Source organism: Salvia miltiorrhiza, chromosome 5 (assembly GCF_028751815.1).
Source record: "Salvia miltiorrhiza cultivar Shanhuang (shh) chromosome 5, IMPLAD_Smil_shh, whole genome shotgun sequence".
NCBI classification, from domain to species: Eukaryota; Viridiplantae; Streptophyta; class Magnoliopsida; order Lamiales; family Lamiaceae; genus Salvia; species Salvia miltiorrhiza.
Genome location: NC_080391.1, coordinates 47,542,971 through 47,558,959, shown reverse-complemented (window position 1 = coordinate 47,558,959; position 15,989 = coordinate 47,542,971). Strand labels below are relative to the sequence as shown.

The window sequence follows — 15,989 nt, the reverse complement described above, 5'->3', positions numbered from 1 at the left end:
CTCAATCCTTGACTGCCTTGACTCTTTCCCATCAAGACAAGCCCTAAAATTTCAGACATGGAATTTGGAAATTTTGGGAGAATTCTTTTCCATGGTGGGCTTTGTCGATCGGGGTTTGAGGGTTTGGCGGAGGTGGAGGCGGCGAATTCGACTCTAATTTGTTGAAGAAATTTGGAACGCAAAATCTAGTCTTTGGCCATAATCTGCACTGCTATTTCCTTTTCGTGAAATTGAAAGAGAAATTTTGGAATTTTGGGGATATTCATGCGTCCATTAAATCTGAATATATATGCTCATTTAGAAATTATGTTCTGTTCGTTTATAAATGTTGTTCGGTTCATTTATATTCTCGGCGAATCGCTTTTATTTTTATTTCTGCTATGAAATCTGATTTTTTTTTCATTTTTTTAACATAAAATATTTTGAACATGCTTTAAACAATTACGAACACCTAAATAAACTACTTGAATTTTTCTTACTAGCATAAAATATTGGGTTAATTGCCTAACGTATACACGGAATTGATTTTTGCACCTAATTTGAAAATTCCGCTTTTAAATACATAACCTTTCGTTTTTTTCTCGAATTTATCCGATGATCGGTTTTTTCTCATGACGGCGCCGGAATTGACATTGTGGTAGCCGGAATTGATTAGTTGGCAGCCGAAAATTGACACCTATGCACATTTATTACATGTGGGAAAAAAACTTTAAAAAAAATCCATATCATCTTCTTCCCCAATCTTCTATACTCCCAAACCCTAATTCCCCCCTCCCCCCCTTCCCCAACCGCTGCCGCCACCGACGCCTGAAGCCCTTCAGATCGACTCTCTCTTTCTCTCTCTGGTCTCTCCAATTCGTGCCTTAGATCCCCAACTCATCGCCACCCTCTCTCCAATTAGCGCCACCACCACCATCGCCACCCTCTCTCTCAGAGCGGCGCCGACGATGGAATTTCAGAACGAGAATAAGGGAGCGGAGTCTAGGCAATGTTTGAGTGTTGCAGTCAATGAATCGAAAGGCAATACAACGGCGGTGAGCGAGGTGAGGCTGACCTCGCCGATTCACGGATGGCGCAACGACGCGGCCTCACTGGAAGCTCGAAGATGAGACGACGGCGGCGGCGACAGATTCAGATGGAGAAAGGAAATTAAGCTCCCCACTTTATCTTCTTCAATGGATTGTGAGGGAGGAATTGAGAGAGGAGGACAACGGACGAGACGGCCTCGGGCAGAATTGGGGGAAGAGGGGCGCCGTCGGCAGCGGGCGGCGGCGGCGGGTTGGGGGAGGGGGAAGGGAATTAGGGTTTGGAAGTATGGAAGATTGGGGAAGAAGATGATATGGATTTTTATTTATTTTTATTTTTAAGTTTTTTCCCCACATGTAATAAATGTGCATAGGTGTTAATTTTCGACTACCACCTCATCAATTTCGGCTGCCACAGTATCAATTCTGGCGCCGGCATGAGAAAAACCGATCATCGGATAAATTCGAGATAAAACGAAAGACGTATTTAAAAGCGGATTTTTCAAATTAAGTGCAAAAACCAATTCCGTGTATACGTTATGGATTTACAAGCAATTAACCCTAAAATATTTAACATAAAGCATTACGAACACCTAAATAAACTATTTGAATTTCTCTTACTAGCATAAAATATTTAACATAAAGCATTTCGAACAGGTGTGAAAAAATTTACGAACATCTAAGTAAAATATTCGCATTTTTTCTTGCTGACATAAATAAAATAATTAACATAAACTATTTCGAATACAGATACATGAATAATTAATTAGATTAACGAGACTAAATTAAACGTGAATACAAATACATAAATTTGCATAAAGATACGGAATTTATGAATTACATGTGAATGCAGATCGAAGAGATATGGAATAATCAAATCTTACCAAAATAAAATAGATAATTTAATATTTGTTCTCTTAATACACGGTTACTGCAAAATTAGAATTATCAGATTGTCCTTTTCGGATATATTTAAGGGGAATAAAGATATACAAATCGGGCCATTGGATTTATAAGATTGAATGCTCCAGATTAATTCTCTTTTCTCTAAATATTTGTCATTCTCTGTTGAACATCTCTCTCTCTCTCTCTCTCTCTCTCTCTCTCTCTCTCTCTCTCTCTCTCTCTCTCTCTCTCTATATATATATATATATATATATATATATATATATATATATATATATATATAGGGTCAAGTTAAACAGATAATTATTATATATTTCATTTTGAATAAGTCTATACATTTTACGAACAGATCAACATAACTAACGAACAGACGTATTTAGTATTAAAAAAAAAAAAAAAAAAAACTCGCCACCAGCAGGATTCGAACCCGGGGCAAATTGTTGTTCATGCGGTACATTGATTTGTTCGTAAAAATTGTAGATCTGTTCGTTTTTATTTCACGAATTCTCTATTCTCTAAATATTTAGCTTTCTCTGTTTAACTTTTCTCTTTTCTCTCTCTCTCTCTCTATATATATATATATATATGAGGAGCGTTCTAATGAGATCTCCTATATGTGTTGAGATCTTAGATTGATTTGTGGGTGTTGATTTCATGTATCCTATTGCTAATATTGATCTAGAGGACGAAAATTTTTACGAGGTCCGAATCAGGAGGGAGCTAAAATATTACCAATTTTTTTAATATCTTTATTCATCAGTATATACTGCCTTATTCAACACTATATACTGTCTTATTCATTATACTCATAATCTCTCGAAAATAGCAATCTCACTAGAGTGCACATAATGAGCAATTATGCAATTAAGAAAAGTTTGTTTGGATGAGCTCTCATATTAATTAGACTATTTTTTCTTGTATTCAGTTATTTTCATTTTCTTTGTGTGTTCAACAATTAACCTGACTCAATTCGAAGGTAAATTGATGTGCAACAATATTGAGTCAGATCACACATTTATTCCACAATCGAAATCAAATTGCCACTCAAATGAATTTGCAATCAAAAGAAAACTCCCTTTTTGAATGTATAATATTTGTGTATAATTTGTACAATTAAAATTCAGCGAGTATATTAAATGGTGCAGGAGCCATGGCAAAACTATCGAGTGATTAAAGAGAAAGGTGTTTCAATACGGTCGCAGTTGCACCCGTCGACGCACTCCACTTCTTTTTAAAAGTGAAGGGACCCATTTTTTCTCCATTTTCCAACCACAAAACAACGTCGTTTAACCATACAAAATTTCATCCCACTTGATCCACGAGCTTACCCAGCTATCTACAAGCCATAAATAAATAAAAATAAATCAAAGTAGAGGACTTAAATCAAAAGAATCCTCAAATATATCACTCACTTTCAACAAATCTTCAAAGTCTGCAACAATCTACTCAACTTTCAATAATTCAGAATATTGGTTTTAAGGAAAATTGACAGCCATATACTTCTATGCCAAAAACTCGCACTCATCTAGATGTACCAATTATGATAAATCACAATTAGAATTTAATGAAGACGAATGTGTACGCACAGAAGTGTGCCTCTACTTCTATTTTTCTGGACATATTAAAGTAAAAAGAATAAGACGAAAAATGTATGTATAAGCGCAGGGCATTACTCCAAGTAAAACACTAGTCATCAAAGTAGATTTATTCCAACAATACAAGCTCCAAATAAAACACTAGTCATCAAAGTAGATTTATTCGAACAATACAAGCAGTCGATATAAGGAATGCTGAATACCGATAATGACATAATCCAATTATATGCCCGTTTCTTGAGATACAACACAAGCAAGTAGCAGCCACTCATCATCCAACTTCAACCATCTGCTATCAACACCCAAAGTTAATAAAACTCTTTACTCGAGCTACTACCATTACCAAATAAATAAATTGACTCACCATTTGGAGAGTAAGCAGTTCCTGAAGTAAAATCAGAAGATGCCCTAGGAGTGGACATGGACAGCTGAGTCGAGGAGAAGGTGTTTTCATTTGTTCCATCGTTGTCGAGATTGGACCACGATTCCTTAGTTGAAGGCCACTCACTGAAGAAAAGATGTTCCTGCTTCAGTGTTGTTGGTGAACTGATATCACTCCCAAATAGGCCGTGCTGCTGTTTAGACGAGACAGGCTCATAGGCATGAGGTGTGTATTGTTGAGCTGAAGAACTGCCTAGAATTCGAGAATCGGATCCTTGTTTGAACAAGGAGTTCGAAGAAACTTGAGAAGGCATGAGACCCCATGTGCCGCTGCCTGCACTAGGACCTAAACCCAGAGTTCCCACCCTTCCAGAACCTTCTTGTGAGAAACTACGCCCACCGGCATCATAAGAAAAACATGAGGGAGACTAGAAAAGTATAGCTTCTCATCAACTGAGGTTTGGATCAAATATCATTTACTTTGATGGATTTATTAATTTTTGTTTTATCCCCCCCCTGAATAACATCAAACCAGCCAGATTCTGCAATGTAATATCTCTATTTATCTTTTCAATATAAATTATTTTATTAAATGCTTCAAAATTATGCGTAGAGAAATAAGTTTCATCGTACAATGGCAAAAAATGCACATAAACACTTAAATACTAATGTCTCATGTATTCATAATCATCATTTAGATTTTATAAGTTCCTTTACATAAGATCTTTTTCATCACTAACTCTTGCCAGTCCCCATCCCACAAAAAGAAAGCACCATAATAAATCAGTAAAGCCAAAATAGTAGACCAAGAGCTGTCCTGACACAAGTACAATAAATGAGTCATGTTGATCATCAGCCACACTAAAGCTCAAGCCAATCAGTGGATAAAAGGGAAAACTCTTAGATAATCCCATTGGATAAGAGTTAGAAACAACTCAGTTACTATTCACCTTGGAGTCTAGGACTCACCTATGGATCCATTTTATATTCCTCCCAACACTGAACTTCCTCTAACCTAATTGGATCGCCTCAAGCTGATGGAATCAGAGTTCCTTAGATTATACGCAAAGATTATGAGTATGAACAACTACCAGAAAACATACACCGACAACCCCACACTGCTACTTAGTTACGAATAGATTACCAATTCATTTATGCAGGTTGAGCATAAAGCTGTTATTTGTTGTACAAACAAAATTTACTTTTAGTAAGACCCAACTAAATTATCAAGCATCACTAAGTACCTGAATTCCCTGCTGCTACCGATCCCATAGGAGATCGGTCCCATCTGCAGCTTTGTTGCATTGCTCGCAACAGATGATACATCAGCATTAGCACCAGAGTACAATGGCATCTGTTGAGAGCTTCCACGGTTTATACCGCCCCCAGTAGAGGAGTGAGGTACTGCAGTCAACACGGACTGCGATGTAGATTGAGATTCCACAGGCTTTCTTGAACGGTTGCGACCACGGTGCATGTGCCGCTCACAATATTTTGAGTCCGGATGTGCGTCTTTCGAGCACCTCCACTTCTTTCCATCAGTTCTCCGGCATCTCCCCGGCTCAGGATCAAACTTCTTGCCATAGTAGGAACAATAGCCCACTGCATGAAGAATGAAATTAAATTCCCAAAGTTAGATTGCATCAAGAATGCATTTTAGTGTACTAGAAGCACAAACAACAAGTAAATGTTCCATCACATGAGACTCCTTAATTTCATACCACTTAACATTTCTGTATTACTCAATCAGATACTGAAATTCTTTTCTAAACACTTATATTTAACCAAATTAAGCCTTAGAAAAAAAGAAAAAAAAAAACCCTTAGCATTGGAACGACAAAATCCATATCCCAATAAATAAAGTAAAAATCATTTATTCAATCTCAATACAAGCAATTCTTCTCCACGGACAGACCATCCAAAGAAGAAAATATATTTGCTGCAAAACTCAGATCGTGTACCAAGAAAGTTCACCAACTTCACAAATCAATAAAGCATCCAACATTATAATATGATTAACAAATTTTAGCACCCAACGAATGAACAGATGCTTACACATTCCAAAAACACACCACACATATACAAATACAACTATGTCTACACTGAAGAATGGCAATTACATGTAAGCAGGCTTCAAGTCATACTCAACTGGAGCTTGTTGACATGCCTAAAACTTAGTTATCATCTCCTTACATATAAGAATGCCCAATGTGCAAGTATTAACACAGATAAATATCAAGAAGTCAGGCCATTACAGGCAGGATGGTTGAAGAGATGGGCGTAGAGTCCCTCGAAGCTGTGACGAATGGGCGTAACGAGGTCTGGTGGCACCGGCAGGCCAGCCACCATATACTTGTATATCATGGCTTGCTGCTCCAGCTCCTTCCACTGCACATCGGTGAATGGCGGTGCCCTATACCCCCCATACCCCAGCTCCGCCCCTATTCCCACCACCGTGATTGGCGCTTTCTCACTCATCCTCCCTCCTCTAAACTATAATTTTTTTCCCTATTTCAACCGATCGAATACAGCAACAGTAAGGAATCTGCAAAAGTGATTGACAAAATCGAATTAGGGTTCACGATGAGACTCTAATCAATTTCTATCACAATTGCTAACCTAAAACGGCGCACGTTTTTGCAACATAGAAACACGCACATGCATAACTCCCTGGTAAAATGATGCAATCAGAATCCGAAGAATGAAATAGGCAGACAAAGAATTAAAGGACGGGAAAAAGAAAAAGAAATAGAAAACCACAAACACACACACGCAGTGAGTGTGCTTGTGTGTTCAGCTGCAGCGGGGACAGATCTAGGGTTAGTCAAAACATGGAGAAGGATCTGAGAGCATAAAATGGGCAATAAAAGCTGGTGGATGAGAAAATAATGAGTGAGGATGTTGGAACGCAGAGAGACAAGTGAGAAGTAGTGATGCTTTACCGTAGATACAATAATGGGGACCAAATGAAAATGGGGGAAAATAAATGAGAGAAGGGGGAAGCAGATATGAGAGCGAGAGGGGGGCAACCTGCGATTGGGTGGGGTTGGGGTGGCCGTGGTGGTGGTGCGGTGGCGGTGGTCCACTGCTAGTTTAAATTCTTGCTACCGTATGATGACAAACACTGGGCAACTGGCAACCTTTGTCGTTTTGGTTTGAGAAATCATCAAACATCAAAACTAACTCAAATACACTTTGCCTTTTGCTTTATCAAAATAAAATTATACTCTACGATACTAGTCTGTTTTAACAACTGATGCAATTTTGTACTCACTATCTTCAACGCATATTAAATAAGATATTTGTCTCAATGCGACATTCAAATGGTGCGAGTTTTTTTTTTTCCTAATACTTACTATTGAAGTTTAAATGCATCAATTTTGAGAATAATTTAATTTTACACACAAAAAACAAAAAAATTTAAGATATAAAAAATTATATAAATTGATGTTATAGTAATTTTATCATAAATTCAATTTTTTCTTAAATTAAAACTGAGGCGGCATGTCAAAATATCGACGTGTACTTATCAAACGTTTAAAAAATGACATCATATAAGATATTTCTAAAAACTATTGTATAAGATATCTCTAAATCTGTAAATCATAGTAGAATTTTTATAGAGTTCGAATATCTAGAATTTGAAAATTATGTGATAAAACTGTTATAATATTAAAGTTTATTTATTATGTGAAAATTAGTGTATTTAGGCGGTAATTAGCCGGGGATGTACTCTATTTTTGGATAATTATTATTGACGACTTTAAATGCATAGAAAAGACGAGGACCAAAGAAAACCTCGAAAAAGAAAAAGAAAAGACGATGACAAACTTCAATTATGACTGACGGATATATGGGGGTAAATGTGAGAGGGGAGTTGGATTAAATTATAAAAATATTTAGGGAAGAAAACATGACCACCTTGTTTTCTCATAGCTGCCAGCAGAATTTTACTGTCAAATATTGGGAAATTGAAAAAAGGTCTACTGACTACTGAACTATGGTAATGGTAAATGGTTGTGTCAAAAATATGGAGTATATTGAATTGTGCGTTTATGAAACGATACCAAATTTCTATAATAATTGTACTACTCTTTAACCAGCTCCAATAATTTGTCAAAATACCATAATAAAGTGTTGAACATGATTTCTTCCATAATAAATTCAAGTATGTGGAAGAAGCCCATTCGATATCCTATGGAGTATATAGGATTACTTGTCGTAAAGTTGATATATTTTTATAGATTTTGAATTTTTTTTTCATGACCTATAAATTAGGCTTTAAAATTTATGAATTGAAAAAAAAAATGGAGAATATTAAGAATAGCCTAAATGATAATATAATTTTTTTTTTATCCTACGTCATAAAACTATGAGTATAATAGTCATTTTGAGAATGAAAGGCTAAAATAACCTTAAGGTGATTGAACTTTGACTAAGAAGACTTTTTCTTATATACTCCCTCCGTCCCACTGTATCTGAGACTCTTTCTATTTTGGGCGTCCTACTGTAAGTGAGACTTTTTCCTTTTTGGGTAAAATTTTTTCCCTTGAAACACCTTCTCACTTTTTCACCTACACACAAAATACATTTTTCTTAATTTCCGTGCCCAAAAAAAAGATCTCACTTACAGTGGGACGGAGGGAGTATTTAAATTTTTATTTATCCTAAAAATTGCACTACATATGCTAACCAATTTGAAAGATATGGGATCCTGAAAAATGGTATCAAAGCGAAATTTTATTAAAAAATTATATTTTATTTAATATATTTTGTACTTAACCATATGTGAAAAGAGACTCCAAAGAAAATATTCGAGATGCAATGCATATAGGAAAATTCTCTAAAATTTGGAGGAAAAGAGAGATAGTCTACGAGATAATTTCAAATGGTGCGAACAACGCCTTAAAAAGGACATTTTCGTCGAGGAGAAGATGGAGAAAATATTCGAGAAATTATCATGAGTATTAAGTATTATCAAATCCATATCTCGGAGATTGTCAAATTCCATAAGGCAATAGGGCGAATCCAATCAATTATCCATCCACCCCACAATTAATGGATATGCACTAAGGAAGAGCAGGGATTGCCTTCCCGGCATTCCAGATAATCAAATCGACTCTTCTGTCAATGTCGAGCTACGGGATATTCAAAAAGACTGTAGAATACCATGGCAATAAGCTATGTAATCTATCCCAAGAGATAAGCAGTATATCAAGAAAGCAAGAGGAAATCTCAACCCTCTTGCAAGATATCAAGAAGAAATTGGAGGAGGTAGAGAGGCGACAATCATATTTTGGTAAAATTCGAAAAAATACATGGTCCAAAAATCCAACCTATCCCCTACCAATTGATGCAACATATAAGAAGTTGCAATAGGAGGAGGCAATTCAATTCTTGAAGGGGAAAGATCATGAATAACCTGGATAGAATCGGGCTCGAATATCTCCAAGAGTTAGCTGAATATTTTGCTAACTTAAATATGGTAGATCTGAAGATGAATCAAGAAAATTTCAAGCCCAAAGTATAAGCTCAAATCCCACCGCAAAGAAATCCACCTGTTATGCCAGACAAAATAGGAAGATATGGCAGACCAAAATAAGCTGAAACATGCATCATATAGTGCCAGAAGAAGAAAAATGAGCGACCAAAGATGCAGGATACACCAGTTGGGAAAGCCACATTGGAGCCAATTCATCCATACAGGTGAATTCTCAATCTCGACGAAGCAGGCTTTAAGGATTGGGAGTTGCTCATTGATGAATGGGCATCTTCACTTCAGATTGCAAATTGCAACCATATGCTATGATAAAAATGAGTTTATCAGGGCCTTTAAGGCAAGTTTAACTGAAAATGGCAAAACAGTTTTGGGATAACACCGTAACCCAAGAAAATAATAATTTGTTTGTCAAAGAATCCTCTTTAAAGATCTTCACAAGGACAACAAAAGTTATGCAAATACACTTTCTTAGAGTTGAATATTTTGAAGGCTCGAGAGAGGAGAAGCGGGGGAAATAGAGTCAAGCACTCTACAGCCTGAGACTGATGGTTTTAGAGCCAAAGGCTCTTAATGAATTCCTACGTATATATGCCATATATACACATATGGGGATAGTTGATGAAAAGATCGACATGAAACTTTTCTTTCTAAAATATCCAAGCCCTTGGAAGGAGATGTTCATCAACGACTACAAGTCAATATCCTATTGACATTGTGTCAAGAATGATGTCCTATGTCCACAGGAAACTGTCAGCTTGGTTCAAACAAGCGTCAATGCAGAGGAATCTCAAGAGATTGAGAAGAATCAACTAGAGTACTCTTTTGAATTGTGAGGATATTAACCTACCAACATAGATTGGAGGTGAGATATCATATCAAATGAGGAAAAGGAACAGGTTCCAGCCTTATGCCAGAAAACCAAGGGTGAAGCAAGGTTCTTGGAGGCCCAGAACCATGTGGTCCAAACAAAAGACTCGATCTTACAAATCAAGCCAAATGAGTGGACCATCAAAAGTCGATTTTCATCCTAGAGGCAAACCCCAACAAGAAAAACTTTCAAGCGTACTCAAGCCAAGTCTAATGAAAGTTTTAAGGATTGGAACTGCTGGACTAGCGGTGCAAAAGGGCATATCTCAATCAACGGCCATAATAACAAGAAAAAAAATGATGATGAGATTCGAATCCACACCGAACATCGAAGATGTCATCTACTATCAAGAATTGATACAAGTATAGCAGTTCGAAGATATATGAGAGCATATATGAACAAGAAGAAGTTTTCAGTTCTGAAGATTCGGACATATCTGATGAATCCCCAAGATCAGAATCCGACTGAAGAACAAAAAATTATCCACATTGAGTGAGAAAATAAGGATGAATATTCCAGTCATGCCTTGATCCCACAACAAAAAACGATGGATAAAATAATGAAGAAAAACCTGAATATATTGAATCAAGACTTTGATGGAGGAAAAATGAATCGAGCAATATAAAGTTTCATTTTATTCAAAATGGAGCATCACGTTCATTTCGGCAAAACAAGCCGATCGAGAAATGTCGCTTCCAATTGAGCTAACGCGTAATCAGGTGGAAATCCAAATGGGTACTCATTTTTGGTCCACAAAATGAGTATCCATTTTCTTTTTTGGTAAGTGTACACCACACAACCCACTTACAACAAAAATGAGCCCCTTATTCCACTCACACACATTTAATCAATTTTCTTAAAACTCGTGTTACCCCCAAATGGTTACTCATTTTGTAGACGAGGGGAGTATATAACAACAAATATGTTTATATGAATAAATAAATAAATATCATATACATAATTAAATAACTCTATAAAATATTTTATTTTCTAATTTGAAGATATATAACTAATTTTTTATTTACAAATTTATATTAAAATTAATACAAATTTCCTTTCTCATTAATTGCATTAAAATTTACTAATAATTTAAAAATATTTAAGTTTAAAATAATTATGATTAAACAAGCATGTAAACTTTTTTAAAAGAAAAAAAAATGACATCTACTCTTTTTTTCCACTAATAAACAAAAACAAAATGAAAAAAAGTATGATATTCAACATTAGAGATAAATGAAAGAAAATAAAAATAAATTTTGACACTTTAAACAATCATAACTTATTCGTTTCAATTTTATTTATTTATTTTTATATAATTTTGACACTTTAAATGATCATAATTTGTTTTCGTAATTTTCAATTTAACATTCATATTAAATATTTTTTTTCTCCAGTGCAGTGTGGGAGATTTTCCAATCACTTATCTTGGTATCAAGCTTGGGACACACCTTTCCCGGGCGGTGGACTGGCGGTATCTGGTGGATAAGGTGAAGAAGAGGATTAGCGGTTGGAAGAAAAGGAAAATCTCCTTCGCCGGGAGACTTACGCTGCTGAAATCGGTTTTGCTCTCCATTCCTATCTATCAACTTTCTTTCTCCAGGATACCGAAATGCATTCTATCTGATATTCGTGCTTCTATGTGTAAGTTTCTGTGGGGGGAGGCTTGGGGGAGAGGAAAATTCACTGGGTCAAATGGGAGGAGTTGTGCGCGGATCAAGGATGTGGGGGGCTCGGTCTTAAAAATTTGGAATGGTTTAACGCTGCACTTTTGTCAAAATGGCTATGGCGGTTCTTGCTGGAGAAAGAGTCTGTTTGGGGCCGGGTTATTAAGGAACGTCATGGGAATCTCAGCTAGGATGAGGGGGGATTTCGAGTAGAGGGGAATCGGAGATTGAGTACAGGCTGGTGGAAAAATATTCTGAGCTTGAGCTGGGGTGACAAGGGTCAGTGGTTACGAGAGAACATGGAAATTATGCTAGGGAAGGGGGATTCTGTTCTTTTCTGGCACCATAACTGGGTGGGAAATGGGATTCTCTCGGACCTCTTCCCCAAAATTTTTCGTCTCAGTTCTAACCAGGAAGGCTCAATCAATAGCATGGGGGAATAGGTCGAGGGAGAGTGGGTGTGGAAGCTTGGATGGAATCGCGAACTAAGGGATAGAGAGAATGAACAGGTGCAACGGCTTACCGATCTCATCAACAAACCTCGACTTACTGCCGGGAAAGCGGACGGATGGAAGTGGAAATCATCAACAGATAATTCTTTCTCAGTTAAGTCAGCCTATAAAGCCATCTGTTTGGTGGCAAACCCCTCCTACAATGGCAGAAGGGAGAAGGAGATGTCAATTATTTGGAAAGCCCCTGCACCCGCCAAGGCCGTTACTACAGCTTGGAAACTACTTAGAGGAAGGCTGCCAACGTGCGACAATCTTTTAAAAAGACAGGTGAACATCCAAAACTCTGAGGCTTTGTGTGTGTGGTGTAAGTCGAAAGAGGAATCGATTGAGCACAGCTTCTTTACTTGTCAAGTAACTGATGAATTGTGGAAAAAAGTTATCTCTTGGCTTGGTAAGCAGACGGCTTTACACCGAAAGGCCAAAGATCACCTCAATTCCTTCATTAATTTGGGGAACAAAAAGTACGAGCAGTTTTTGCTTGGAGTTTGGATCTGCACAAACTGGTGCCTCTGGAAAAAAAGAAATGAATGCAAGTTCAACCAAGGTAAGTGGAACATTGAAAGACTCTTTGCCGAGATCAAATCGAGGTTGTGGGGCTGGAAGATGATATACAATACGCCGACCCCTTCCTCGGATTTTAGGAGTTGGTTCGAGGCAGTCAATCTTTGAGAGTGTCTGTTATTGGTTCACTTTTCTTTTCTTTTGTTTTGGTTTCCTGTATCTTTTTCCTTGGTACTTCTGGTACCTGTTCCTTTAATGGATTACCCTTTCTGATAAAAAAAATATATTTTTTTTTCATGAATCAAAATTAGCGATTTTTTATAAATAAATTAAATAGGAAAAAAAAGAAAGAAATAAAATTTAGAGGAAAAAAGTGAGAAAAGAAAGAAAATTTGAAGGTAAAAAAACTCATCTTTTATATAGATGGATTCATTCTAGGTGGCACCACCAAATCTCACAATTCCAAAATTTCCCAATTCTCCTTTATTTACAATTATTATCCATTATATAATTCTTAAATTATATATTTAATCTTTTATTTGTATTTAATTCAACAATAAATTCAAAACACCACCTTAATTCTTGTGCTAACATGACATTATATTCAATGTTCTTATTTCATCAATTTCATGAGGCCACCAACCTACCTCACGCGAAGGATTCGCCATTAAATCTGCAACCTTATTACCTTCACGATAAATGTGAGTAATGTGCAACTGAAACGAAGAAAGAGAACACAAGACATCCTCCCATAAAGCTTTAAAGCGCCAAGGCACATTTTTGGATATTTCTCTAAGAAGACCAACAACATAAGTGGAGTCTAACTCGATCCAAAGCTGGGTCCAATTCCTGGCACGAGCAATGCGAATGGCCGTAATAACAGCAAGGAGTTCGGCCTCAAAAGCATAACCCATGCTGCATTTATAATGAAAACATCCACGAACATCCACGAATGACACATTTTTATAAATGAATGACATTACTTTTAAAAGTGACACTATTATATTATAAAATTGATACTACGTTACTTGTCAAGTGACACCATAAATACATATAATTGACACTATGTGCCTTGTAAATGACACTTTCTATAAATAACACTATGTAGAGATATAAATGACACTACTTGTAAGAATTGACACTATAATCTTGTAAATGATATTGTATATTTTTTTTTAATCAGAAAAAGGAAGCATAATATTAAGAGGTACCAGTGGTACCAGTAATCGGTTCATACAACACTTTGGTGACCAGTTCATTGGAGCACCAATCAGGAAAAGGCATATCCTTCAATAGGATATCAAAAAATTTATTCCAACTCCACACCCTCATTTTAACCTCCGAAACAATACATTCTATGTCCACCCCACCATCCTCGAATCTGTATTCATTTCTTCTTCTCCACAGCAACCAAATAGAACAAACCCACACTGTCATCAAGAGCATCCTAGTCTTCTTTTCTCCAATCAGCCACACAAACGATTCGAAAGGCTTACCCACCGTATTTGGTCTAACCGTGTTGATTCCAAGCAAAGTCTGAATTTTCTCCCAAAACTCGGCGGTCTTCGGACAAAGGAGGAACAGATGGTCCGCCGACTCACGATGGAAATTGCAGAATTTGCACTTCATTTCTTCATTGCCTATTTTCACCTTTCTCTTCTCAAGATTGTCGCAAGTAGTAAGTTTGTCTCTTAGCAATCTCCATGCCGTTACGACCGCTTTCTGTGGAGCCTTCGCCTTCCACACTCTCGCCTTTTCTGCCGGAAAACTGGATAGTAAGGTTGGCTCCCTTCTTGCCGCATCAATGACTGAATATGCCGACTTGGTGGAGTAGCCTCCTTCGATTGATGCCGACCAAACCCAAGCATCAGCCTTGCCTGCATTGAACACACAATCAGATATGTAAGCGATTAGTTGCTGCACCATCCCGACCTCTCTCTCCCTTAACTCCCTCCAACCCATTTTCCACACCCAAACCCCGTCTTTCCACTTCCCCCACTCGCCGATTCACACCTCCTTATTGGAGCTGAGATGGAATAATCTAGGGAAACTGCCTTCAAGGGAACGCCCCCCACCCATTTATGGACCCAAAACTTTGTATTGAATCTGTTTCCAACTTTTCTCCTAATATTTTCTATAAACCATCCACTATTCGAACTGCCCCCCAAAGTTAGAATTTTCCCCCACCATCCCACTTTGCTCCCACTTTTTCTTGACAACCGAAGACCCTCCTCCCCCCATTCTACCTCACCATAAATCGACTTAACTATCCTAGCCCAAAGGAGACCTCTCCCCTCTATGTATCTCCATAACCACTTCCCCACCAAAGCCTGATTGAAGTATTCGATGTTTCTAAAACCAAGACCCTCCTTATTTTTATTAGAGCACAATTCTTTCCACTTGATCCATGAAATCGATCCGACACTCCCATTACCCCCCCAAAGGAACTTACAACACAAGGAAGTCAAAGATTTCACAGTAGCTTTTGGTATAACGGAAAATGAGAGTTGATAGGTAGGAATCGCTTGCAGAACCACCTTCACTAAAGTCACGTGCCCAGCCAGAGACAATTTCATGTTCTTCCACTCCATGATTTTGTTTTTAACTTTTTCAACAATATAATTCGAATCGACTACACTCTTACATCTGCCACCGATCTTGACTCCAAGGTACTTGAAAAGGATCGATCCCACTCTACATTGCAGCTCATTCACCATTCTGTCGAGTTTGGAATCGTCAATTCCAATTCCTATCAAACTACTTTTACTGTAGTTAACTTTCACCCTAGATAACAATTCAAACAAGCACAAAATTTTCTTAACAACCCTTGCATTCTTCTCATTGTCGGCCAAAATAAAGATGGTATCATTCGCGTACTGAAGATGTGTGATCTTAATCTTGTCCTTCCCAATCTCTGCCGGGTGTAGGAGGTCCCTATTGACAGCTCTATCAATCAATGACTGTAATCCTTCTGCCGAAATGAGAAAGAGGATAGGAGAAAGAGGGTCTCCTTGTCGGAGCACTCTTTCCAAACTGA

General features: G+C 37.3%; 1 protein-coding gene across 13 annotated transcripts; it reads right to left on the bottom strand.

Annotated features, from left to right (window-relative positions):
* Positions 1-2,984: 2,984 nt before the first annotated feature.
* On the bottom strand, positions 2,985-7,162 carry LOC130987063 (growth-regulating factor 4-like). 13 transcript variants are annotated; one of them, XR_009089562.1, is made up of 6 exons: positions 6,938-7,145; positions 6,163-6,452; positions 5,152-5,509; positions 3,891-4,297; positions 3,730-3,815; positions 2,985-3,267 (listed from the first exon to the last, which is right to left on the bottom strand). XR_009089562.1 is itself a non-coding variant. In XM_057910635.1 (6 exons), exons 3-6 carry the CDS (start codon positions 6,383-6,385, stop codon positions 3,808-3,810), a joined length of 999 nt encoding a protein of 332 aa, XP_057766618.1. In that variant the 5' UTR covers positions 6,386-6,452; positions 6,527-6,577; positions 6,938-7,143; the 3' UTR covers positions 3,568-3,807. The 13 variants fall into 13 exon arrangements, 10 of the variants coding, with proteins under 10 accessions (XP_057766618.1, XP_057766626.1, XP_057766624.1 ...); XR_009089560.1 differs by having other exon boundaries at positions 3,730-3,818; positions 6,527-7,143; XR_009089561.1 differs by having other exon boundaries at positions 6,527-7,141.
* Positions 7,163-15,989: the final 8,827 nt, after the last annotated feature.

Coding starts and splice junctions, on each gene's coding strand:
- LOC130987063 (XM_057910636.1), bottom strand. CDS start 6,385: ATGAGTGAGAAAGCGCCAATCACGGTGGTGGGAATAGGGGCGGAGCTG. Junction 5,510..6,162: donor TCTCTTCAACCATCCTGCCT/GTAATGGCCTGA, acceptor TTCTTCATGCAG/TGGGCTATTGTTCCTACTAT. Junction 4,298..5,151: donor GGTAGCAGCAGGGAATTCAG/GTACTTAGTGAT, acceptor CGGTGGGCGTAG/TTTCTCACAAGAAGGTTCTG.